The sequence below is a fragment of the Hemiscyllium ocellatum genome, chromosome 2 (genome assembly GCF_020745735.1).
Source record: "Hemiscyllium ocellatum isolate sHemOce1 chromosome 2, sHemOce1.pat.X.cur, whole genome shotgun sequence".
NCBI lineage: Eukaryota > Metazoa > Chordata > Chondrichthyes > Orectolobiformes > Hemiscylliidae > Hemiscyllium > Hemiscyllium ocellatum.
The window spans coordinates 138,257,065-138,284,682 of NC_083402.1; the positions used below are offsets into that span (position 1 = coordinate 138,257,065).

Genomic DNA, 27,618 nt, shown 5'->3' on the forward strand with positions numbered 1-27,618 from the left:
AGTGTGTATCTCTGTGTTTATACTTGACTGTGTGTAAGGTCCTGTGAGTGTGTGTGTGCATCTCTGTGTTTATGTCTGTGTGTAAGGTCCTGTGTGTGTATCTCTGTGTTTATATCTGTGTGTGTATCTGTGTGTTTATATGTGTGTGTGTATCTGTGTGTTTATATCTGTGTGCATCTCTGTGTTTATATCTGCGTGTGTATCTGAATGTTTATATCTGTGTGTATCTGAATGTTTATATCTGTGTGTATCTGTGTGTTTATATCTGTGTGTGTGATTAGGTTGGAGTAGTAGTTGACCGTTCCAGTAGATGGTGAGCGCATCACTGCCCATACATGGCTGTGGAGCGATGCTTCATTCACAGGATCTGTGTATAAAGAGGAGGGAGTGGCCTGCAGCTCTCACATGAGATATTCACAGGAACCCTGGAGTCTGTGAGAGACAGGGGGTTTGGGTGAGAAGCCTGCTGTCCTTTCCCAAGGCAGGGGCCAGCAGGCAGATGCGGCTGGAGGATGGAGGTGTTGGATGTTGAGTGCGGTCAGGTGAAACGCTTGCTGAGACAGGGCGGCCGGCAGTGCCTGAGCCTGGACTGCCGCTCCTTCCTGGCTTACAGCGCGGGGCACATCCGCGGCTCGCTCAACGTGCGCTGCAACACCATCGTCAAACGCAGGGCCAAGGGCTCGGTCAGCCTGCAGCACATCATCCCGGCCGAGGAGCCCCGGGCCAGGCTCCAGGCCGGCTTCTACTCGGCCCTGCTCCTGTACGACGAGAGGAGCCCGCGGTTTGAGCTGGTCAGGCACGACAGCACCGTCAGCACGGTGCTCAAAGCGCTGCTGGGAGCCTCTCACCCACCTCACCTCTACTTCCTCAAGGGTAAGGCCCGCTCACCACCTTCACCCTCCCCTCTCTCCCCCCCCCCCCCCCCCCCCCCCCCCCCCCCCCCCCCCCCCCCCCGTCCCCCTCTCCCCGTCCCCCCCTCCCCCTGTCCCCCCCCCCCCCCCCCCCTCCCCCCCCCCCCCCCCCCCCCCCCCCCCCCCCTCCCCCCCCCCCCCCCCCTCCCCCTGTCCCCCCTCCCCCTGTCCCCCCTCCCCCTGTCCCCCCTCCCCCTGTCCCCCCTCCCCCTGTCCCCCCCCCTCCCCCCCCCCCCCCCCCCCCCCCCTCCCCCCCCTCCCCCCCCCCCCCCCTCCCTCCCTCTCCCCCTCCCTCCCTCTCCCCCCTCCCCCCCTCTCCCTCTCCCCCCTCCCTCTCCCCTCTCCCTCTCCCTCTCCCTCTCCCCTCTCCCTCTCCCCTCCCCTCTCCCCTCTCCCCTCTCCCTCTCCCCTCTCCCTCTCCCTCCCCTCTCCCCTGTCCCCTGTCCCCTGTCCCCTCTCCTCCTGTCCCCCCCTCCCCCTCTCCTCCTGTCCCCCCCTCCCCCTCTCCTCCTGTCCCCCCCTCCCCCTCTCCTCCTGTCCCCCCCTCCCCCTCTCCTCCTGTCCCCCCCTCCCCCTCTCCTCCTGTCCCCCCCTCCCCCTCTCCTCCTGTCCCCCCCTCTCTCCTGTGCCCCCCTGTTCCTGTGTCCCCTGTCCCTCCCCCGTCCCCCCCTGTTCCTGTCCCCGCCCCCCCCCCCCCGTCCCCTGTTTCACCCCCCCCCGCGTCCCCTTGCTCAGGCTGGGTCCAGCATTCACTGGGTTCCCATTGAGGGGAGGGGGGGGAGTTGTCTTTCTGAAACTGCACATTCGGACTCTAGAGGATTATCTTGATGTTTAACAACGGAATTTGTGAAATTGGGGGCGACACGGTCCGGGTTTGTGCTGGGTTGCTCTCTCTTCCTTTAGCGCCAGCAATATTAACGAAAACACTTGACTACTGGGTTCCGCTGTCAATATCAGAATGTCTTTTATTAGTTAATTGCGGTAAACATTTCCTGGTTACTTTTCAATGTTTCTTAGTAATTATGGGGACGGCTTTCGGGTGCTGCTGTTGTATTTTCTCGGTTCGGTTTGGCCCATTCTGTGGGACCATTCCCATTGACACTGCGTTTTCAGAGTCCTGCTCTGTGTGTGTGTGTGTGAATGTTCCAGCTCCATCTTTCAGGCCACCCCGGGTGTGGAATGAGCCACTCTCAATGTTTTGGGGGTTTGTCCGTCTGGCGGCAGTAAGCGAGGACCAAGGCGGGGAGGAGGTTGCTCGGTAGACGGTGCCGGACCGTCACCGTACACGGGAGCCCCTGCTCCCACTCCCCCTCCCCAAGTTAGTGCCACTGTCCTGCCGCTTAGAGGAAGGGGAGCGCACGGGAAGGTGTCAGAGCCGGCCCTGAGCAGCTGTACTGTGAAGGCTGGGTGTAGCCAGGGGACTGAGCTGAACAACAGATGCACAAACAGCGGCTCTCCCAGTTGGACATTTCAGTCCCTGGCCTCCTATTCCCTTCATTTATAAGGAATTGTCCCTCTCCCACCATCCCCCTCTTCCTTGTTTACTGCTGTCCCACTGCAGTCTCACCACCCCCCTCCACCCCTCTCTTCCCACCCCCCCAACCCCTCTCCCCACCCCACCCCCATTGGCATCTCAACATCAGGCTCGAGAATGCAACAACAAGAAACCCACAATCGTTACAGAAAACACACGTCCCGTGTGAAATGAAACGATTATTTCGCTGTCACTTCATTCATTCATGAAAGCCCCATTGCCCGAGTGTTTCAGGATGCTGTGTGTGTGTACGTATACCCTTGCTGTGGTCCCAGCTCCTCTTTGTGTTCCCAGGAGTTACAGCAAATTATAACCAAATGGTTGCTGGAAAAGAGGCGCAGTGCACTGATGTTGTACATTAACTGCTCGGTGCGAATCTACCTCCTGGTGAGCGGGCTCTGTCTCCCATCGTCTTTTAGTTTGAATGTGGTTACTGCCTAGTCAAATGTTCCTCACGCCTCCTGTCTCTTCCCCCCGGTGAGCGAAGGGATTGAGAATGGTGTACTGTATGTATATATGTATGAGTTTCTTGTGTGTCTGTGGGCGTGCACTCTGTGTGTGTGCACACTCTGTGTGTGTGTGTGTGTGCGTTTCCTCAGTGTTTGCACGAATCAATCACTCACTGTTCACCCGGCCATGTATCTGAGAAGCCCCAGTTCTGAGCTAACACGGTACTGTAATAACCTGCCCATTGCAGATTTTCCTCCTAAGCGCTGACAGATCGGCAGCTCAACGCTCCGTTAAAGAGCAGCTAAAGACTAGGAAAACCAATCCTGCCAGGCTCTGATTCCAATCCCCAATTGCTGCCCCCACCCCCCACCCGGTAACTATAGGGTTTTTGGCCGAAACGTCGATTCTCCTGCTCCTCGGATGCTGCCTGATCTGTTGTGCTTTTCCAGCGCCACTCTAAACCCGGCTAGCAATACTCTATTCACCTCCGCCTGAGCCAATATTCAGAAACTGCTTCCAAAGCCTGTCCAGAGAAGAGGATTTCAGAGACTCTCAAAGCTCTGTCGAAAGAAAATTGCGTCATCTGCGTTTTAAATCTCTTGATCTTTAAATAGTGACTTCTGACTTGTAGATTCTCCCGTCAGAGTAAACACCATCTCCACCATTACCCTGTCCGAGCCCTCTGCTCCTTATGTGTAATGGTTAAGTGCCCACATTCTGCTAAACTGTGTAAGTATCGCTGTTTTCTGCCTCTCTGGTGCTCTCCTTAAACACATTGAAACGATCTGCTTCTGATGGGCGCCGTGTTCCCCGTTCTCAGTTTGCCAGAGGGCAAAGCAAATAGGAAGTCGGAGTTAATTTCTCACAGCCCCTTTCAGGATCTTAGGATCTCACAGAGCATTTCAGAGCCAAGGCAGTGTTCTGGAAACGGAGACACGGTTCTAACTCTTCAGTCCAGCAGCCGATTTATTCAGCCAGTCCCCAGTGTGATAGTGACAAGAGCAGGAAAATTGTGTCTCCCTGATCGAATCCGCACCATTTCATTCCATAGCAGACCCCATTACAATACTAAGTGATTTTCCCGCCCGCTTTCTGCCCAAAAGCTATTTCACAGGCAACTGGTCGAGAAGGTCAATTTTCATGAGGTCTGGAATACCACAGCGCTTCTCCCTCATTATAGGGGGAGGGCTGGTGGTGATTGACCTGACGGCCACCATACCTCAGGGGAGGAGAGAGATTGAGATGGAAAATCCTCCCGGCGACTGTGTGGAGTTTGCACATTTTCCCTGTGTCTGCGTGGGTTTCCTCTGGTTTCCTCCCACAGTCCAAAGATGTGCAGGTTAGGTGGATTGGCCATGCTAAATTGCCCGTAGTGTTCAGGGCTATGCAGGTTGGGTGGATTGGACGTGGGAAATGTAGGATTACAGTGATAGGGGATGGGTTGGTTGGGATGCTCTTTGTGGGGGTGGACTCAAAAAAGGGCAGCACCATGGCTCAGTGGTTAGCATTGCTGCCTCACTGCACCAGGGTCCCAGGTTCAATTCCCACCTCAGGGAATGTCTGTGTGGAGTTTGCACATTTTCCCCGTGTCTGCTTGGATTTCCTTCGGGTGCTCCGGTTTCCTCCCACAGTCCAAAGATGCGTAGATTAGGTGAATTGGCCATGCTAAATTGTCCATAGTGTTCCAGGTAAAGGTAGGGGAATGGCCCTGGGTGGATTACCCTCCGGAGGGTCGGTGTGGACTTGTTGGGCTGGAAAAGCGCAGCAGATCAGGCAGCATCCAAGGAGCAGGAGAATCGACGTTTCGGGCATGAGCCCTTCAGGAATTTAAATATCCAACTTCTCTAGTCACACTGGCCTACGTTCACCTTTGTATTCGGGTAAGCAAATGTGTCAGGGTTTCTCTAGGTCACTCAATTATTAAACAGTAGAATCACCTTTCATCTTCTGTACTGTTTTTTTTGTCCTACCCCAGTATGGACAGAGATATTCAAGGTCCTGAACAGAAGGGCAGTTCAACAGATTTACAATATTCATTACAGCAAGCAACTTGCACTTATACTTCGTAATGAAACATCTCAGTATTTTTGAAATGGGTCATCTGACCAAAACAAAACCAAGCATACATATTATTTATTAATGTGACATTGAGTGAATGTGATTAGTGCACCCTACCCTGCCACCAGGAGTTAGTCGGTGCTTCCAACTACTAGAGATTAGTGATATCGGAAATAATCCATAAACTAGTGAGAAAACACCTACTGGATCCTAGATTTTGATGATTCAGCAATTCCGTGATTTTTAAGGAGCATGCCATGGATGGTGAGACTAATCTTCACATTCATAGCATCAGCAGAATTGACCAGAAAATGGTTACTGGAAGTGAAATCTGCATAGGCAGAGTTCAGTGAGCTGGCCATAGGAAAGGAAACAATGATGGAAATGAATGATTCAGAAACTCCAGAATCATTAAACCTGTCAGCTCTCCAGAAAAGGATATCTGTCATCTCCTGAATATCATTGTATCCATGCTTCAGACAAAGTCAGTCTAATCACCTTCTCATGGCAATATCCAAAGAAAGTCTCAGATGTGACCTGAACTGAACCAATATTCACCAAGTACACTGTTGCAGTCTGCATTGTCTGTAGGTCTACAGCATCGACTCTCCAACAGCACTCCCTCCCTGTGACTTCCATTACTGAGAAGAACAGGAGTTGTATTGTTATGGAAAAGAATGATTTTCATTTATATTTCAACATTTGTGATCGTGGGGATGTGGGTACGGTCACAACAGTTAGGAGACATTTGGATAAGTACAGGAAAGGTTTGGAGGAAGATGGGCCAGGTAGTTGAGACGAGTTTAGTTTGGGATTATGGTCAGCATAGACTGGTTGGACCGAAGGGTCTATGACGCGCTAAAATGCTTTACAGCTGAAGAGCCAAACACAGCCCCTGGAGGAACGTGGAAACATAGCCGTCAGCTTGTTTTCAGCAAACTCTCTCAAACAGCAATGTGATAACGACTAAACAATCTGTGTTTGTGATATTGATTGTGGGATAAATGTTAGCTAGAACATTAAGGATAGCTGCTCTGCTCTTCATCAAACTAGACTATTTTACATTCACATGAGATGGCTGATGGCGCCTTGATTCAAGATCTTCTCTAAATGATGGCACCTTCAACAGTTCAGCTTGGTACTGCAGTGAAGTATCGGTCTTGATTCTTGTGCTGAAGTCTTGGAATTGGACTTGAAGTCACACCCTTCAGACCTTGAAAAGCTCTGTCATCTCAAACTTTTCCACCAATTCTCATTCCAGCTGATCTTGGGCAGATACTGTTATTCATTCACTCCTGCTGATCAAAGTATTGTACCTTGTTTGATTCTGAACTAAATTCAGAAGTGGCCTAGCAAGCCACTTGGAGTACAAAGATAATCTCAGTTTCTCTCCTGTACTGTAAGCTATCTTTGCAATCTCTGCTCTCCTGTCTTCATTACCCCCACCCTCCAACAACTAGTGTGAGTAGCTTATGGATTTCATCCTCAACATGACTGAGACCATCCAATCGGTTACCTTCGCTACTTCTCTTTTGCTGGTTCACCACAGCCAAACTTCCCCCTAAAGTTCTCTGTGCTCTCACCCTGAACAGGATCTCCCCCTCCCCCTCCCCCTCACCCCCTCTCTCTCTCCCCCTCATGTCCATGCGATCATTTTATTTTCCTTCAACCATCTTTCCATTATCTGCTGACAAATCCAGCTTCTCTTCTTGGTCCCATGTTAAATTATCCCACCATTAAGGTTGCTCTCATTGCTCTTTCCCTTTTTCTTTCAATCTGCCTCCATCACCCTTCTTACGTCAAAAAGGCAACATTGAACCCACACATTCCTGGAAAATATAACCTCATCTCCAACCTCCCTTTCCTCCCCATGCTCCTTGCATATATTTTTGCCTCCAGTATCTGAGCTCAGCATTCTCAGAACGTTTGAAATATGCCAATCTGCTTTCTTCCCAAGGCTCAGCAACTCTGATCACAAATCACTACTGTCATAATCTGGACAACATCCAGGCTTGGACTTATAACATACCACACCACAAATGCCAGGCAATGACCTTCTCCAAGGAGAATCTAATAATTGCCTCTTAATGTTCAATGGCATTACCAGTACTGAATTCCCCACTGTCAAAATCCAAGCATTTACTATTGACCAGGACTGAAATAGTCTGACCATATAAAACTGGACTAACCAAATAAACACTGTGTCTCCAAGAACAGGTTGAATGCTAGGCGTTCTGTAGTAAGTAATGCACTTCCTGTCTGCCCGAAGCCTGTTCTCCACCTGAAGTTACAAGTCAGGCGTATGATGCAATACCTCTTGCCTTAATGGTGTAACTCCAACAACAATGAAGAAAATCAAATCTACCCAGGACAGAGCAGCTCACTTAACTGGCACAGTATCCTCCACCTTCAACATTTATATCCTCGACCAATGCCATACAGTGGTAACAGTATGTACCATCTACAAGATACACACCAGTAACTCTGGAAGGCCTTGCTTCCAAACCCATGACCTTGACCATCATGAAAGACCAGGGCAGCAGACAAATGCAAACACCACTACCGACACATTCTCCTCCAAGTTTTACACTGTCCTGAACTTGGAAATATGTCACCATTCCTTCATTGTCATTTGCTCTAAATCCTGGAGTGCCCTTCCAAACAGGACAGTGGATGTCTCTACAAATGGAGGATAGCAGCAGTTTAAGAAGGCAGCTCACCATCACCTTCTGCAAAACAACTAGGGACAGGCAATAAATGCTGCCCTCATCGATGACACCCATATCCCATAAACAAATACTCTTAAAAATGTCAGACTGCTTGTCATTCATTCAGTTCTTAATTATCAGAATTTTCCTCCAACTAAATATTGAGAAGACTAAAATCATTTTCAGTACTCCATCCCAGCATTTCTTTCCCTCGGACTCATCTCCTGTTCCTGATCACAGTCCAAGGCTGAACCAGTCTGTTTTCAATCTTGGTCATATTTGACCTTGACCACATACCCACACCCGACCACATACCCACACCAATACTAAGATCGCCTCCTGTAGATCCACCTCTAACATTGCTGAACCCTCCACCAGCCTCAGCTCCATCTGCTGTTGAAACTTAACTTTACTACCACTGGACTTTGACTATTCAAATACCCTCCTATCTGACCTCCTGCATAAACTGAGGTTCTCCAAAATTCTCCTGCTCATGTCTTAATTTGCACCAAGTTAAATGCAGCCATCACCTTAGCAGCACTCTGATCTACATTGACTCTCAAGTATCATCACAAGTTTAAATTCTTTATCTCTGTGGTTCAGTTCATCAGCCCTGATACCTCTGAGTTGGAAGGTTGTGGGTACAAATTTGACTCAAGTACTTGAGCCTAATATTCTAGATTGATATTTTAGTGTAGTGCTAAAGGAGTACCGCACTGTCGGAGATTATGGTTTTAATAAATTGGCAGCTTGGTGGCTTAGTGGTTAGTGCTGCTGCCTCATAGTGCTGGGGACCCAGGTTCAACTCCCAGCCTTGGGTGACTATCTGTGTGGAATTTGCATGTTCTCCCCATGTCTGCATGGAATCAGGCTCGACATAAATATTGCCTTAGGGATTCTATGGCAGGCATTAGGCCCCTTATTTTCATGTGCAAGAGGCCTAATCTGCTTTAGACAGACACTATAGTTGTCTAAGCAATTGTCAATACCAATACACATGGTGCCTGTATCCCGAGCAGTGTAGGGCTGCGACATTATGCTCTTTAAGTCTCGTTTTACATCATTAAAATAGAGGAGAAAGTGAGGTCTGCAGATGCTGGAGATCAGAGCTGAAAATGTGTTGCTGGAAAAGTGCAGCATGTCAGGCAGCATCCAAGGAGCAGGAGATTCGACGTTTCGAGCATAAGCCCTTTTTCAGGAATTCCTGAAGAAGGGCTTATGTCCGAAACGTCGAATTTCCAGCTCCTTGGATGCTGCCTGACCGCATCATTAAAATAGAGGCAATCAGGTCTAATTTCTACCTAACGGCTCCTGAGGTTTCCTCACACTAATCTGACCACTCTTTCTCCTACATTTCATGTACCTTCTAACTTGCATTTAAATCCGGCCTTTTTCGCTTTTTCTATTTTTCTGCCTACTTCAAAATAATTAGTTACACCAGGTTCGTTTTCTGAATAGCCCTCTTAATGTATTTGAGCAGTTTCACATTGATTTAATAAAATGGTGTAGTGTCATAATATTAATATCCTACATTTCCTGTCACTGATGTTCATGCATATTGAATCTCAAAGCTTCTCTCTTAAGGATATATTTAGCCTCTGACGAATAGTCAGCTTCTCACAGGCTAACAAAGCGACCCCTCCCCAACTTGTTCAACCCCATCTACACTATGTGCTTGTGTGGACACTCCACATCACATTGAGTAAAGCACACATACTGTTTCCCAAATTCAAGAGAAGTACTTCCACCGTGCAGCACTAAAGGTGAACCTTGTACCTTCCAGTGCCTGATGAGCGTTTTATGTTCATGTTTTCATTCAATTAGTTTTGAAGCTTATGTCATCCTCGGTGACGGATGGATTTGAGTGTAGGTAACACACATTAATGCAGGAAGCAATAGAGATGTGTAAAATGAAGGGTATTTATCAATAAAGTGAGATGATTCATAGTATGCTTCAGGCAATGTGAAGCAGTTATCAGTAATGCTAACCAAAGATCAAAATGCATCTTGAGAGCCATTTGAAACCCTTATTATCGTCTTCTATGGACTATGCCAGGTGTGAAAAATGGGTGAAATTTTGGGAACCTTATCTGAACAATTGCATTGATTGAGTGGAGAATAGAGATGATTGTCAGACTCTCCCGTTGTGAGAAGGGACTCGGCTTGTTTGTGCAGGAGTGGGGAAGTCCTGATCAAGAATGTCAAAGGGGCTGATAGACATTGACTATGCTGATGGAAACACGAGGTAGAATTTTCTGCTCCTTTAAGCAATGTGGCGAGAACGTTGGGAAATATAGCGAAACTGAAAAGAAATGGAATCTCAGCGTTGAGAAAACGTTGTCTGCTTTTCGTCTTAAAATTTAAATGGTGATTTCAGAGCCTCACTATCAAGTGTTGACTACCTTTATTGCCATGCATCCGTCCCTCATCATCAGCTTAACATGCCTCATTTATTCTGGATCAGTGGTGCTGGAAGAGCACAGCAGTTCAGGCAGCATGCGGATGCTGCCTGAACTGCTGTGCTCTTCCAGCACCACTCTAATCCAGAATCTGGTTTCCAGCATCTGCAGTCATTGTTTTTACCACCTTTATGCTTCATTTATTGTCAATTCTCGCCTCCTTCTTGGAGGAACGGCCAGCAGCTGTAGCTTGCTCCTGACCTGTCCCACCCTTTATCAGACTCTGCCTTCATTCCAACATCCTTGGGTGCTTCAAGGACATTGTCTTCCTCCACCCTTCAAGTATCCAAGGCGATATCAGCCACCGATCAGCTTCACTGCAATATCATAGTTGTTCTCAGGCTCAATCTCACATCACTTCAGCCCTTCACAGCTTCACTTTGGAACTTAGAGACACCTGCAATTGGTTTCTGCTAGGTGGGTTTGCACACAAGGACATGCACACATCTCATTGCATCTGCACAGGGTATGTCTTATTATGGTGCTTAGCTTCATTTCTCAGCATTCGCTCACTTGGCACTTACTTGGAGGCTGCCAGTCTCTGTGGCTTGCATTGGTGTTTAATGCAAAGGGAGAGGAAGGCAGCTGGTCGTGACTCAGGGCACTGAACAGCCAACAGGGTTAGCATGTTTCTGTAGGGCACCATGCTATGTCAATGTCACACCTTCAGCATGTGCCACCAGCTTACATGGCAAATCCTGTAAATCAAAGGGGAGAAGTGCTTAGAAGGGTCAAGAGGGACGACAGTCAGTCAGGGGTACCACCACAGTCAAGAGGGCAGACCACCTTCAGTCAGGTGCGTGATTCTACCAGACTCCGGGCGTTTGCGTCTTTCTAGTCTCAGAACTGGGTCACAGTCAATCCTGCAGTCTGGGGATTACATACAACTAGGTCAGTGTGTTTTGGAGGTATCACTGTAGGGGCTGGCCAATTTCCCTGCAGTGAGAGGATGGGAGGGATTGAGTATGATGGAAGTGTAATGGGAAATGCAGGAACAGAGGAGGTTGTGAGTCCTCAGTGAGTAAGGATGAAATAACTCTGCAGAGGCTGGTATCAAGTCTCCCTTTATTTACATGTGGAGAGGCCTTGACACCAATCCAGCTCCCTCAGGGCTAACTCTCTGAGTGAACAGGATGTCTGACACTCCTGTTCTTTCTTTTTTCAAAATATCATCACCTTTTACTCTGCAGGTCACCATGAGAACATTACATCGTTTAATAACCATCTCATTTATTTGCTTATTGCTACCAAAATATTGTTGTGCAAGTGGCAACTATGCTCCTGTTCTTTGTTTTTTTTGTTTTCCTTTTTTTATTTTTTCCCCAGCACCCATGTTGGTGCTCCTGTTCTTATCTGTCAGCCAGGAATCCCATAATGGACTAGATTAACAGCCCCAATCAAGGAGCTCGAATTCTATGAGGTCCACCTGCTGACCTTGTTACAATCATGACAGAGGGCAGGAAGGGTCAGTAGTTTGAAAGGATGTGGTGGGTGAGATATGTTGAGTGGATGTGTTGAATGCAATCCTGAGAGATTCAGTCTCAGTCTTGGTGAGAGACATGTGCTGAACTAGAATTAGAGTCAGTAATGTCAGCTCTGCAAGTTTGAGGGAGGAGAGAGAACATGGTGGCACTCTTACCCTTGTGAATCATTCACCTTCTTCCTGCCCCAAAGGATATTGTGTTTTAACTGGGTCACGAAAATAATCTGGTCTGCTATTTGGTTCCAGGCCGGCTGGGTCCGGTGGTGTCCGGGTCGGCTGGGTCCGGTGGTGTCCGGGTCGGCTGGGTCCGGTGGTGTCCGGGTCGGCTGGGTCCGGTGGCGTAGCATCCTTTGCTGGTCAGTCAGATATGGCACTGACCTCCACTATGTGATAATGCTGTGGCTTTAAAGAGGTTAGAGTCAAGATCAGTGATGCTGGAAAAGCACAGCAGATCAGGTAGCATCCCAGCACCACTAATCTTGACTCTGATCTCCAGCATCTGCAGTCCTCACTTTCACCCGCTTTGAGAGGTTATTCTGTCCTTTTTTTTAAGAGAGGTTTTAAATCAGAGGTGATGAGCTATCTATGTGGAAAGCCAGGAAAGTAAACAGCTTATGAGGCCTTGTTTTTTTTTAAAATTTGGAACAATAAAAGCAGCCTGGATGGGTGTGGTCAGTTCTCACAGACCAGGCTTTCTAGTTTTCAGGTTTTTAGCTTTGCGATTCAGTGGCAGTTGCTATTGGAGTTTCAATATGGTTGGAAGCAGCAGTAATGATTCCTGGCTGCTACTTGGTTTGAATTTTCATGATTTCTTTTCTATCTTTGTGCTGTCGGATTGCATGTGAAAAAAATCGGATTTCTGAATTTGCCTTTTTGGCAAGGGGTGTGTTTGTGGGATAGTACTATATTGGAACAGTTAATTAGTAATAGTTTATCTATTATTCTGTTAAGTTATACAGTCAAATTATTCTAAATTTCACTTTGTGTCCTTATATTTTAACTGTAATGTTGAATAAATTGTGTTTTACTTAATATCGAGTAGTTTGACCAGTCGATTTGCATGTGGAACACAGCACCTCGCATTTGCCTTTAAAATAAGAAAAAGGTAGGGTCTCAATATATTTTGAGGGGCTCTAGTCTGGTCCATAACACCTACCCCACCCCACATACCAGCAGCTCCAGCTGGTGAAAAGACGAGGTAACCTGCCTTTCTGGGTGATGTCCTCAGTGAAATTGGTTAAGTACACTACGTGAAGGGCAGTTCCTAGCCTTCAGCATCTTATATCCTACTTTTCTCCAAGGCCAAATGGAAATGACAGAAACCAACTCCCAACAAAAGCGAATGACGTATCAAAGGACTTCAAGTTATCTGTTGAGAACAGGATTGGGGATTAAATTGGTTGATATATCCAATGCTTCTTAAAACATAATGGGTGTAAAATTGGTTTTTAAGGTAGCCCATTTGAACTCAATAGGAAAAAGAATTATTATTCATTCTTTTGCTTTCTTTATACTACTGCTGACGAGCAGTTTAGGTCTCCTTGGGTTCCTCTGTGGCTGGAAGAGAGAGCAAGTGGGACGAGATTAGAAAGTGGAGAGGTGGTCTGATTAATATCAATAAAATGGTTTACAGAAGTGGGGAAGGTAGATCAGATGATCAGGCAGGATGCAAAAGGATGAATTGAACTTCATGGGCCAAATAACTATTTCTCACTCCTTTATTTGAGGATTTTAGGGATGATATTGGCCTTGGACCAAAGCAAAAAAAAAAGACAAAACAGAAACTACTGGAGAAACTCAACAGGTCTGGCAGCACCTGTAGAGAGAAAGCAGACTGAATGTTTTGAGTCCAGTGATCCTTCTACAGAACTCTATGAGAAAATGGCAGCCTGTTTTGCACTTTTCCTGATTTTCATTGTAATCAAGGCAATAAAACAACATGTAAAAGGGGTACTGCCCCCCAACTACGTACTCATACCCAAAATTTATCTCATGTCCTTTAAATATTTGACATTATGTAATGAGTTATCAGTCCCTCACTCCATGAAGTACAATGGCCTCAGGAAACCACATGAAATGAACTGTGTGCAGTGACACTATGCTTCTTTACAGGAGGATATGAGAGATTTTCTTCCGAGTATCCAGAGTTTTGTGTTAAAGCGAAAAGTCCATCTGGAATCTTGTCACCATCCAATGTTGAGACACCGGGAACAAGTTTAAGTGCCTGTGGGACTCCCCTCCATGACCAGGTAAAATCAGCTCCTCTCTACTCATCGCTCTCTTTATTTGCAGTGATAACATGGGGAGAGGGAGGGGACCCTTACAATATCTAAATTGCTATGAATATTCCTATCTTTTGACTAATAACTTTCGATGAAATCAGAGATTGCTGGAAATGTTTCTTAGGTGAAGCAGCATCTTTGGAGAGAGGGAGAGACAACGTTGACATTTGAAACATTAGATTTCCACCCTCCCCAGAATTTTACTTTTCTATCAATAGTCTGTCCTTACTCGTAGCTTGTGGTTACTCACACATGTGTTAATTGTGATGGCTGTCTATCCGGATGCAAGCTGCTGCAGTTGTAGAAATCTTAAATCCAAACACAGATCAGTAGAAATATTTAACAGGTCCAGCAGCATCTATGCAGAGAACGTTAATGATAATTGAACATCCATCAATATTTTTCAATGATCACGCTGGGAATTTTGCTTCCCAAAGCTAAAAGGAGAAATTTCATTTTTTTAGCACTTTTCCCAACCTCAGCAATCCCAAAGATCTTTGCACCAGTGCAAGAAACAGAGCAGTCAAAACTGCACACCCAGCAAGTGGCGACATGTAATAATGACAGAATCTGTTCGAGTGGTGTTGGTTGATGGATAGATTTTGGCCAGATGACTGCAGTATTCTGCTCACCATGGTTTCAGCAGGAGTGGGAATAGAAGGTATAGTGGGTGACTAGTTTTCACACCCACCCCCAACTCCTGTACCATAAAATAGGATGACCCCCCCCCCCCCTTGTCACTTTTACATAAACATTGAATGGCCAATTGAACCTCGTTTCCAAGTCAAGTGCTCCAGTATCATACTGCCTACACCGTAATGTGGGTGAGCAGACAGAGGGGGAAGGCTGTTTCTAAAAGAAATTTATGGAAAAGGTGAAGGAAGGCACATCATTGAAGCAAACCCCATTGTGCCCAAGACCCTACTCTTTGTTCTTGCCACCCTCCCCTAGCTGCCAAAACCTGTCCTTCCCATCACCTTCAAACTCCTTCCCAGGTTTACCGAACCCTCCCCGTCCAATCCTCCAGCTCTTTTGGCTGGTTTCATCCTGGGTGTCGAGTTACAGCAGGGCCCACCACTGAATTCTGGATTTACTCAAATTGTAAGGGCTGATTGGTTGGCAGCTCTCGAGGAAACCAAATGTAAACTTAAGGAATGGTTCACTGAGCATCACAGCCAGGCCCACAGGACCTCCCAATCACCGCCCATTTCAAGTCCCCAACCACTCCCTCTCCAACATGAACCTCCTTGGCCTCCTCCATTGCCACAATGAACCAAACTGCAAATTGGAGGAACAACACCTCATCATCTGCCTGGGCAGCCTACAGCCCGGAGGACTCTACATCAGGTTCTCCAGTTTCAAATAACCACCCTTCCCATCCCCTGAATCTCTTCCCTGCCCTTGACCCTCTCCCCCTCTCCATCCACTGCTCCCTGCCACCAACTGGATTTGTTCCTCCCATTGACCAATCAGGTGATACCCTCAACCTGCCTTCACCTATCCCCACTTCACCACCCTTCCCTCACCTCCCCCTTTATCCGCAGCTCCCCCCATACCCACCCCCAGTCCTGAAGAAGGGTTATACCCAAAACATCGACTTCTCCACCTTCTGATGCTGCCTGGCTTGCTGTGCTCTTCCAGCCTCTTGCCTATCTACTCAAGGGTAGGACATCCTTGGTCTATCTACCTCTCTGCTCATTTAGCGCCAGTGTCAACAGATGGCTTCTCCTAACCCTGTCAGCTAATATCTGACATCCAGACCCACAGAGAACGCCCCCCCCCCACTCTTTTCCTGATAGTGCCATGGGGACTCTAATACCACACAGAGGGAGGGAACAGCCAACCTCGGTTTGACATCTCATCACTATGAATAGGGTAGCATTTTTTTATTGATTGTCCGGGTAGATCATATGCTAATGGAGTGGGACTCAGATGCACAGTCCTTATGACTCAGAGCTGAGAGTGCTGTTACTGAACTAAAGCTGATGCCTGACTCATAAACTGGGTTGGAGGGAGAGGCAAAATAACACTGACAGTTTTAATCTAGGCGTAAATGCATTCCACTCCACTGAGTCCACCAGATAACTAAAGCTGTTCTCCTTTACCGATTTTGAAATGCATGTTGTAGAAATAGGACATGAAAAGAGATTCTCGCTAAATGATAATGCCCTGGTCTCCTCAGTCCTTTATAGTGGTGGTTTCAGCATCATAAGTGTTTACATTTGTTCCTTTTTATGAATTAAATACTGAGAAGCCAATATGAAGTAGAAATGCACAAGCAGCCAGCAGGAAACTAGAAGGTGCTGAACAGATTCCTGTCTCGGGGAATGTGACCAGAATTTTCAATTAACATTATGCAACATAACAGTTATCCCCAGGGGTTGATGTGATGAAGGGCTTATGACCAGAACGTCGATTCCCCTGCTCCTCGGATGCTGCCTGACCTGCTGTGCTTGTCCAACGCTCTTTCTAGTTTATTGCTTTTTACTCTTTTCCCTCAAACCTTCTGCTAAACTGAAAGAAGCCAACTGGGTCTGGAGAGAGAATGTTTCCAAGGTGTCCGATTGCGTGATGGGTGGCACAGTGGTTAGCACTGCTGCCTCACAGCGCCAGAGACCCAGGTTCAATTCCCGCCTCGGGCGACTGTCCGTGTGGAGTTTGCACATTCTCCCTGTGTCTGCGTGGGTTTCCTCCGGGTGCTCCAAGTCCAAAGATGTGCAGGTCAGGTGAATTGGCCATGCTAAACTGCCCGTAGTGTTAGGTAAGGGGTAATATGTAGGGGTATGGGTGGGTTGCGCTTCGGAGGGTCGGTGTGGACTTGTTGGGCCGAAGGGCCTGTTTCCACACTGTAAGTAATCTAATCTAATAAAGTGGTGTCACAATTCTGGCACCATCAAATACTCTTTATGGGGAATACTGACATCAATGTCCAGTTGTTGGACCGTTGCCTCTACATTTCAGCAGGTATCTGGCAGGTAAAGGTACAGGGAGAAGGCAGCTCTTAAAATCCGAAAGGCAGTCCCACTGTCACCATCTCCCCACTTACCATTTGTTTGCAGGATGTAGAGAAACCAAGCAGGCTGTACATATCCCACAGTGTACTCCACAGCATAAGTCTGAGACTGAGTGGTTAACACTGAAAGGTCTCACAACAACCCCTCGCCACTATCTTGCCAATTCTTACCAAATGTAAAGCGGTGATCTCGGTATATCTAGCCGGATGTGATCAATAATGCAAAAGTTCTTAAATTTTTCTTTAAAGAGTGTCCACCACTTTTCAGTTTTATGTTATACGATGAGGGGATTTGACTTCTTTTGTGCAATCACCCCCATCTTTGTGTGATCTGATCGCATTCCCCTTCTGGAGGGTCAGGCAAGCTGAGGTGAAGGAGAGAGACTTAAGAATGAGGCGAAGCCATTCCCAATTGCACAAAAGTACAGGTAAAGGGACTGAGCAGGTTTTTGAAGAGTCTGCTGGATTCAGGAATAAGCATTGAAGAACATAAAAAGGAAAATAGGCCATTCAGCCCAAGAGCTGAAAATGTGTTGCTGGAAAAGCGCAGCAGGTCAGGCAGCATCAAAGGAACAGGAGAATCAACGTTTCGGGCATGACCCCTTCTTCAGGCCTCCCTATTCCTGATGAAGGACTCATGCCTGAAACTTCGATTCTCCTGCTCCTTTGATGCTGCCTGACCTGCTGCGCTTTTCCAGCAACACATTTTCAGCTCTGATCTCCAGCATCTGCAGTCCTCACTTTCTCCTCAAAGATTCAGCCCAAGAGCATGTTTCACTTATTAGATTTTGGCTAATTTGTGCTTTAATTCCATTGACCCAGCTTTACCTAAAACCTTTTACAAGTCTTATCCAACTGAAATCTGTCAATCTCAATCTTGAAAGTTTCAATGGATTCAGCAACCAATGTTTTGAGAAATGAGAGCTCAAGATAAAAATTGCCAAAACTGATTGGACCTGTGCCTGACTAACATTTGGTAACGAGACATTACAAACTGAAAAGATACTGCTCATCATATTGTAACCTAGGCCTGCCTGAGACTCAGGGATGATGAAGTCAGGTCCACTTGGATCTTCCTTTATTAGAGGTGGAACTGCCGCTGTCTATTCTCTGATATTCCATGGTTGTGTGTTAGTGCTTCTGTTGTAATATGACATTGTTCCACCTTGGTCCTATTGCGCCATAAGCCTTGCTTGTGAGCTGTATGTAATGAAGAATTAAGGGCCACTGCAGAAAGTGAGCTGTATAGATTGTGTTTGTCGCCACAGTTGTCACTATTTTGAAAATGACTTGTATAAATTGATTTGTGTATTTAAATATAGGGAGGCCCAGTGGAAATTCTTCCTTTTCTCTACCTTGGAAGTGCGTATCATGCATCTAAAAAGGACACACTCGATGCTATGGGGATTACAGCTCTCTTGAATGTCTCCTCTAATTGTCCAAACCATTTCGAGGATCATTATCAATATAAATGCATTCCAGTTGAGGACAACCAGAAGACAGACATCAGCTTCTGGTTCATGGAAGCAATAGAGTACATCGGTAAGATACAGATTTCTATCTTAATGTTCCTCAGTGTTTACTGCTTGGTGTCTCAGTAAACCTTTACTCACTTGCTTTTACTTAATAGTCAGTGTTTACACTCAGTAAAAACCAAAAGAACAGCGGACGCTGTGAATCAGAAACAAAAACAGAAATTGCTGGAAAAGCTCAGCAGGTCTGAGGAAGGGTCACTCGATCCAAAACGTTAACTCTGACGTCTTTTCACAGGTACTGGCAGACCTGCTGAGCTTTTCCAGCAAGTTCTGGTTTTGTTTCAGTCAGTGTTTACATGTCGGGGGACTGTTTCTGGACTAGTTTCTCGTTCCAAAATAAAAGGAAGGTGTTACTTTAACTATCCCCGAAGCAGATCTTCAGCACACAACTGGGTCCGTTTCGAAAGCAGAATGAAAATCAAATGGTGTTCTCACTCCTCTGCTTCCAAACTGTGATCAAATCCTCTCAGTATATGAACTGCGGGGAACAAGCACTAATTTATAAAAAGTATCGATTGTGGCTCAATGTTGTATAGAGCTGGAAGCCTTCCTGTCCTTAATGTTTAACTTACGTTTCAAAACAGAACTGTAGTGGGACTAAAATCATAAAGGATATGGAACATGTTAATTGTGGACTGACTGATGTAGTTCTGACTGATGGTGCCATTTTCATCACAACATTGTCCTGCGTGTTGACCAGTTCAAGTCGTGGTTTTAGGAAACATTGCACGCGATTCTCAGCCACATGTTGCTTAATGAGAATTTGGCATTTTTTAAAGGCCAGCCAGATGTGGGTTTTAAGGAGAAAATATTTCACATTTAATTTGCTCCCGGCTGTAGACACTCCAATAATTCTGGCTGCAACTCTAAATGTGTGTTCCTCTCCAACTGAGATTTACACAAATCCTCCTCTCCCAATCATTCACCGCTCTATCGTGTTGCCTACTTCCTTTGGGAGTGACACACTGCCCACCACTCTCCTGATGTGCATCCCAATCCAGAATCAACCCCCTGTTAGTCTAGTTTCTACAAGGATATGGAAGGTTAAGTGACTGAGGCACCCTCAGAATTGAGGAGGTTGTGTATTTTGAATGTGTTATATTCCACTGATTGTGTGTGTTATTGACCACAATTATCATTCTGTGACATATTCATATCTTTGAGCGTGTACATGTTAAGAAAGAAAGAATGAATGCGAACAGCATTGTGTGGGGGCTAGGAGGGAATGGGCTAAACTTACTGCACAGAGTGCTGTTTGTTTGTCAGCGGTGACAGAGAGAATTGTGAGGATTCTGAGCCCCTGGCTCCATTTATCTCAGGGTGGGGAAGCTGCTGCCTGCAAAAACAGGCCACTGGATTGAGGCATCATCATTGGTCTGGGTCAGGCACTGGGAAGGGGGCAGGAGAGAGAGAGATCCCAGACATGAAAGGTAGCAGCCCAGATCAATTCAATGTGCTCTGAGGGTGAAGAATTCAATACTTAGCCTCTGATGGCCATCTTTGTTCCCTCCCCCACCACGCCCCCCACCTCCCTGAGAATATAAATTATTCACAATAGTTGCAAACAAAGACATTTGGACTTGAACGTTACACCGCTTACAAGAAAATTCAACTTGCACAATTGTAATCATCATAATTTGCAGATAAAACCCTCATCAAATATACAGCCCACAGATAAGAAGTTGCAATAATGCAATCAACATGAAATTCTCTGTAGAACATGCTTCACTCTGGCTTATAACCAGCACCAGGACATGGCCTTGTCGGTGGTGAGAAAGGCCCTTTCTGTCACATGCCTCCTATGTGCCTGGAGGATGCCTGCACATCATGGCTGTTGTCCACTTCCTTGCAGTATGTATCTATCTTTGCAAAGAAGATCTGGAGAGAAACCCTGTGGTCCCTTTAGCTGGGCGTCATCATGAGCAGCTCTGTGACGCTGGACTCTGTGTTGTACGGATAATTCCCAGGGATCTCCACTGGTGAAAACATCCATGGAGCTTGAAGGACTATCCTTTCAGAGAAAGATACGTTCTGATTTGCTGGTCTTCCGGCGCAGGAATTCTCCTTGACCCAAATGTTGCAGACGGCCACAATCTGATGCTCAGGACTACACGCTGAGGGACAGACTCGGGCCTCAGCTGGATGTTGTCAAAGTGCAATGGGGAAAGCTCTGTGTCTGATGTATCGGTGTACTGCACATAAACAGGCCCTTTGGCTCAACTCTTCCATGCCGACTAACTTTCCTAAACTGAATCACAGACAATTATAATTATTGCCAGCATTTTTGTAATTACGTTTGGAAAATGTTTTTACAATATGATCACGGAAAGATTGTATTTGTGACTTATTGGTACAAGATAAATCAGACTTTCAATTCCAAACATAGGTGAATGGGACAAGTTCAGTTTCGGATCCCTGATCGGCAGAGATGAGTTGGGCCAAAGGGTCTGTTTCTGTGCTGTATGACTCGATGACTAGCCCCATTTGTCTGCTTTTGGCCCATACCCCTCAAACCCTTTCCAATTAATGTACGATACACTGTAAGGCCTGACACTGGAAATCCCCTCAGACAGTCTGCCTCAAAGAATATATGTTGTAAATCAAGTCTGTCAAAAAAGAGAGACATTCTTGGTCACATTGCTTTGGACACTTTGGAAAAGGAGCCTGCCCATATGATTGGTTTTATTAGGAGAGGTGATGGCCCATTGGTATTATCTGGCTCACATGTGACTCCAGACCCACAGCAATGTGTCCGAATCTCAACTGCCCTCTGAAATGGTCCACTCAGTTCAAAGGCAATTAGGGATGGGCACTATATGCAGGCCAGTCAGAGAAGCCTACATCCCAAGAGTGAATACATAAAAAGGGAGGTAAAGCTGCTAGCCATTACTGCCAGCTATAAACACTTCAAACTGACTCCAGTGGAACCTGCTCAGTGACCAAACTACGGTAATCCACATCAATGAAAGAATGGTATCGTTAACGGCCTTTGCATCTGGAGGTGTAACTGCAGGGAGGCCAAGTTTGGAGGAACACAGAGGCCTAGTTGGGTTGTAAAACTCGAGGAGAGTGTGCTGTGGCTAAGGAGGTATTTAAAAACAAGAGTAAGAATTTTAAGATTGAGCCATTACCAAACTTGGAGTCAACATAGGTCAGTGAGGATTAAATGGGACTTGCTGTGAGTTAGGATAATGGGAACAGAGCTTTAGATAATCTCAAACTTGTAGAGGATGCTTAGTGGGAAAGCAGCCGGGGGTATTGGAAGAGTTGAGTGGAGATGTAACAAGGGCGTGGATGAGAGTTTCGGTAGCAGATGAGATAAGGCAGAAATGGACAATCTCCACCTATGGAGAGCATTCAGGCTTTGCCAATAGGATGCTATGTTTATATATAACATCAGACAATGGCCAGGGAAGGTAATGGAGTTGGTGAGGTGAGTAGAGAAGACCGCTTTTGGAGAGGCCAAAAACAAGGGCTTCAGTCTTGGCAGGATTCTGGTGTGAAGTCAATTGAAGCCAAATAGCTACTGACTGAACATGTCACTGGCAAGGTTTTGCAGCAGCACTTTTATATATTCCAGCTGGGTTTTCGAGTTGGCTTTTCATATCTGTCCTGTACCTTTCATCTGTAAACTAAACCATTCACCTGCTTCCTATTCCTCTCCGACAAATAATTTATTGCTCACTTTTTTAAAAAAAATGCCAGGCAATCAAAATGTTGTTTAGATTGTGAAATAAGGGTTCAAAGCAGAAATACTCACTGCAGCAGAAGGCCACTGAGCTGCATGGGCCTGTTCTGCTATTTAATTAGATTATGACTGATGTCTACTTCAATTTCAGTTATCGGTATTTCTGCTGTATCCTTCAAATCCCACATGCAAAGATCTTATCTCAAAGGTCTACAAATCTCTACGAAAAGAGAAACTAATCAATGTCTAAGTTTAAGTATCAGAATGGGCCCATATCTGCAATTGCAGCCTACAGTTTTCAATTTTTGTGAATAAATAGATACTTATTGATAACGTTTCATTTAATTCCCATAAGCATTTGGCTAAACAATCAGTAACCATTAACTTGCTCTATATTCTCTTTTGAACAATTGGAATTGAAATATAATTAATAGTTAGATATTCTTGTAACCATGGAGATCCCAAAATATTTTCCACACTAATTCACTTTCAAAACTTCCTTACAGCATTGTGTAGCCCATCTGGCTGGGGTGACGGCTTTAATCATTCATGTTTCTGTGTGGCACACAGCAGCAAACTGTAAGGATTGAGAGTGGGAAGGAGTCCTTCCTGAAAGTTAATATTTGAAGATAATATTCAGATGATGTCATTTCACTTCAATCTTTTGACAGATCAAGGTGACAGTTAGAACGAGGAAATGAAACAGTGTGAAGAGGCAAGGTTTAGAAGGGGCTATAACTTCTGATTCGACTAACTGTGAAGGATAGGCGAATAAATAACCCTTGTACCAAACTGCATGATATTTTACATCTCACATACATTTTAAAAGCGGTTGCTTAAGTTTTCTTCAGATAAGAAAGGTAAAATTAAATAGTTAAGGTGTGTGTGTGTGTGGCAGTGAGGGTCTGTGCTGGGAGTGCTGACTCCTGGAATCGAGATGTATTTTGGAGTAATCTGGATTTACAGCACTTGTGTTTATATTCAGAATTTGTATGCGTTCGGGTCCGGTCCTGATTGATGTTTCTTACTTTCCCTTTTCGATTATATTCAGATTCAGTGTTGCTACACTTCTCAGTTTAAATGTGATCATGCTCCCCTACGTCTGATGTTCTTTCTCATTTTAGATTCTGTGAAGAAAGGTGATGGCCGAATCCTTGTTCATTGCCAAGCTGGTATCTCGCGGTCCGCCACAATCTGCCTTGCTTATTTAATGATGACTAAACGTGTGCGACTTGAGGAGGCCTTCGAGTTTGTCAAGCAGAAACGGAGCATAATCTCGCCCAACTTCAGCTTCATGGGACAGCTGCTTCAGTTTGAAACCCAGATCCTGGCTCCTTCACGTTCTGTCAAAGCGACCAGTCCTTCTGCAGCCCTCCGGGAGCAGAGCAAATCTTCAACCCCAACATCTCAGTTTGTGTTCAGCTTCCCTGTCTCCGTCAGTGTTCACTCAACCCCAAGTGGTCTCAGTTATTTACCCAAACCCATCACAACGTCACCAACTTACTAATGGATGATCATTTATAAACTCAACCAAACATTCATAACTTATTTCTAATAGAGCATCCAGTCAAGTGGTTTGTGAAACAGTCTGAACCCTTATTTTGAAGGGCAAAAGAAAGTTGGCTTTCAGTTCTGACAATAATTCTCTTGTAAAAATATTGGCTACGTTTACACTACATGTCAAGACTAGAAACTTACTTTTGCAATAAGAATAAACGTGAAGTTTTCTTTGACTCACTAATTAAATACATTTGCCTCAGTATTGATATTCCAACTACTGATTAATGCAAGCTTCCTTCTCTGTTGAGCAAGATATCAGCCTGGGACTCCCATTTTACCTGCTGGGAGGCACCAAATTAACATCTCAGCACCTGCATGTGAATCATATATGTCTTTCTCTCCGTAAGTGTCAGAATCTAAAATGGACAAAATGAATAAAAGGATCACACTGAAAATCACAAAAGCGAGACCTACTGCACAACACTGTTCATTTCATTGATGCCAGACCAATCAACGAAGCTGGGAGGAGAAAGTAAGGACTGCAGATGCTGAAGATCAGAGTCGAGAGTGTGGTGCTGGAAAAGTACAGCAGGTCAGGCAGTATCTGAGGAGCAGGAGAGTCAATGTTTCTTGAAACGTCAACTCTCCTGCTCCTCCAATCAACAAAGCATCCTGATCTTCCTGCCTGGCACTGGATGGGACATTCAAGAAACCCCTTTTCCATTGCGTCTTTCAGTCGCTTTATTTAAGGAACAGTTTCGGTCTTGGCTGTGATGATCTGTTCTGTTTGTGGAAAAATAATTCCCCACAATCCATATCAAACCACAGAATCAGCTTCTCCCATAATGAGACACAACAGCCCGACACATGCTGGAAAACCTCAAAGTGTAGGAACAGCTTGGATTTTTCACTTACACAGAAAATAAATCCTCATCGGCAAGCCAGGTTAGCCTTGTCTATTGGAATGGAGAAGTTTCTTCGGAGCCTGGAACATCTCACAAAGGGCTTTTCAGTACAGCTATACCTGCCAGAGTCCCAAATAACCCCGTCCTCTTCCAAGCAGCCAGACTGCACCCTGCTCATTTGTTTGGTTCTCGCATCCAAAATACCAGCAGACAATCACATTCAAATGAAAGATTAAATCAAATCAGCTGAGAGACGTTGCCCACACAGCAGAGGGGAGCCAGTTTACCTGTGACATTTCACGCAATCAGTCATAGGAAGGGAGAGGTGCCAAGGGTCAGCACAGTACATGTCAAAGAAACATTTTAAAAAATGCAAAAATAACATCAAATTGAAAGCACAATTTAAAAGAAAAATGATCTGATTCATAACAATGACTGGAACCTAATGCACTGTTAATTCACAACAAAGACAGGCTGGACAGTGAATGACCAACTTTAAATCTCCAACACTGTGCTTGGCTATTACTGTTTCACTCTAAACTGGCCACAAACATTTTCTAAGCTGTAATTTACTTTCAGTTGAATCCAATACTGACTGAAATTTGCCCTGAATCTTTTTGGAAACTATTTCTGGTTGGCTGATTTGCAGATCAGAAATGAATCTGATCTACCTTCAGTAAATAATACTCTGTAAAGTCTTTGATGCTCAATGGTTTTATTATCTCAAAAAAAATCACCTTTTCAAAGCTATTTGTAACTCTAGTTCCCGAGTTGGACAGATCGACTTGTACAAAATCCTTTAAAAGCACAGTCTTGCTCTTAAAGTTTTATTTAAATCATCAGAGTGCCGCGGTTATTTTTTGTATGTGCAACATTTAGCGACTGGCCAGGCATTCTGGAAGTTGAGACTCTCTGGCTAAGCACATGCTCAGAAAATTAATCGTGTACCTCAGGTTCATGCAAGTTCAGTATTTTTTCTATTTCTTAATATAAGGTCCCAGATTTTGTTGGGAAAGTAACAGTGAATTTAATATGTTCATCTTGTGGTGAGGAACAGACACACTCTGAGTTGAGAATCATCACAAGTTGCAGGATGATTTGCGACATTGTGTCTAAAAACTGAAACCTCACCCACAATCTTATCGTGAGATGAAGGAATTGTTGGATTTGTGCTGTAAATAAGAACTAAACTCTCAGTGCAGAAAGCAAGGAGTGCTGTTACATAGTGTAAAGGTACTGTTAATGTTGTGATTTATTGTCCCAATAGGCCACTTATCCTTGAAAGGCCAGGAAGGGAATAATTGAAAGTTAGGAATCTCACTCCCACAGGTAGTAAATTGTCCCTAGAGATTTTTTGATTTTTCTTTTCATCCTTAATGCTTATTTCAGTCTCTTATTTCTCTGTCTCTCAATTCAATCTTTATTTCTCTTTCTGCATGGTGTTAGACTTTAACACATCTGGTTCTCTGTTGTCATTTGCTCCTTTCCTCTCTACCCTTAAATATTATCTCATAGTTCATCATGGCCTCAGAAACCCGAATGACCATTATCAATCCACTTCCAAGATACTCCACGCCAGCCAATGAAAACAATTTCTCACTCGGAGCTTATGATCCATAGGCAAGATTATTTAGATGCCTGATCTGAGAACCTAGGATTGAAGAGACATCAGGGCACAGAGTCAATGTTCCAACTGCTTTAGCCCTGACTGCAATTCACACTCCCACCCAACAATGTTTCACACTGACTGAGAGTGTTGGAAAAATATCCCTAACGCAATTCACCTGAGTGAATGTTTTGATATTTGCACATGTTTTGTCCTATTTATGAATAAGGAGCAGTAAATGTTAGTTCAGAAATTGCTTGAGGAAAATGTACACCAAGCAGTATAAAGAATGTGTTGTGGTATTTTATACTCTATCTTTCTCTATCACTCTATATCTCTCTATCTATCTATCTCTCTCAATCTCTCTCTATCTATCTCTCTCTCTCTCTCTATATATATTTATATATATTTCATTTCATTTGTCACTCTGAAGGTCAGAACCTCATTCTGATTTATTTATTGCCCATGTTTGTAAAACTTAAAAAATAAAATTAGACCTTTTCAACTTTAATTGGTTGCCATGCATCGTGTTGGTACTTTTTTACAAAACTATTTTCCAATAATACTGTCAATTAAAAATACTGACAATTAAACTGTCATATTCTGTAGGGATTCTTCATTTAGTGTAAAAGTTAAAGGAAGAGTCACTATAGTGTCAGTAAATCCATGTCGAAAAGTGGGAGCAGACCTGATGGGCTCACAGGCCTCTTTTGTGCTATATGGCACATAGGGTTGCTCTCTCAATAGAGAGAAGGAGAGACGACTGATGGTGGTTTAACCTGAGGGTCACTACACATCAGGCAAAGGGTAAGGGTGGGAAGGTCTCTCAGGAATTGGAACCCATGCTGTTGGCATCAATCTGCCATCCAGCCAACTGAGCAAACCAATCCCCTACGTTTGGTGCGCACGGACCTGAAATACAGTTTTTGTTGGTCACAGTGGTGTAGCTCTGACTTACGTTTATACGGAGTTTTACATGACATCTGAATGTCTCAAAGTACTTGACAGTCAACCAAGATTGTAGGAAGTATGGTCACTGTTGTAGTGTAGGAAATGCCAGTTTGTGGCTGGGGCAGTAGTAATGTAATCCAGAGGTTCATGGTTAATGATCCAGGGATGAATCTCACCATGAGAGCCAGTGAAATCTATATTCAATAAACTTCATTTAGAATTTAAAGCTCACCTCAGTTACCATGCAACTATCATCAGTTGCTGTAAAAGTACATCTGTTCGCTAATATTCTCTGAGGAGGGAAATCAGCCATCCATCCATCCATCTATCTCTAATCTCAACATTCATCATGTCAAAAAAAAGGCACGGTGGCTCAGTGGTTAGCACTGCTGCCTCACAGCGCCAGGGACCTGGGTTCAATTCCAGCCTCGGGCAACAGTCTGTGTGGAGTTTGCACATTCTCCCCGTGTCTGTGTGGGTTTCTGCTGGGTGCTCCGGTTTCCTCACGCAGTCCAAAGATGTGCAGGCCAGGTAA

At 45.1% G+C, this 27,618-nt stretch overlaps 1 protein-coding gene across 1 annotated transcript; it reads left to right on the forward strand.

The window, feature by feature from the left end:
* Positions 1–423: 423 nt before the first annotated feature.
* dusp4 (dual specificity phosphatase 4) lies at positions 424–26,472 on the forward strand. The gene is made up of 4 exons (XM_060846480.1): positions 424–873; positions 13,716–13,852; positions 18,221–18,440; positions 23,246–26,472. Exons 1-4 carry the CDS (start codon positions 513–515, stop codon positions 23,626–23,628), a joined length of 1,101 nt encoding a protein of 366 aa, XP_060702463.1. The 5' UTR covers positions 424–512; the 3' UTR covers positions 23,629–26,472.
* The last annotated feature ends 1,146 nt before the right edge of the window (positions 26,473–27,618 follow it).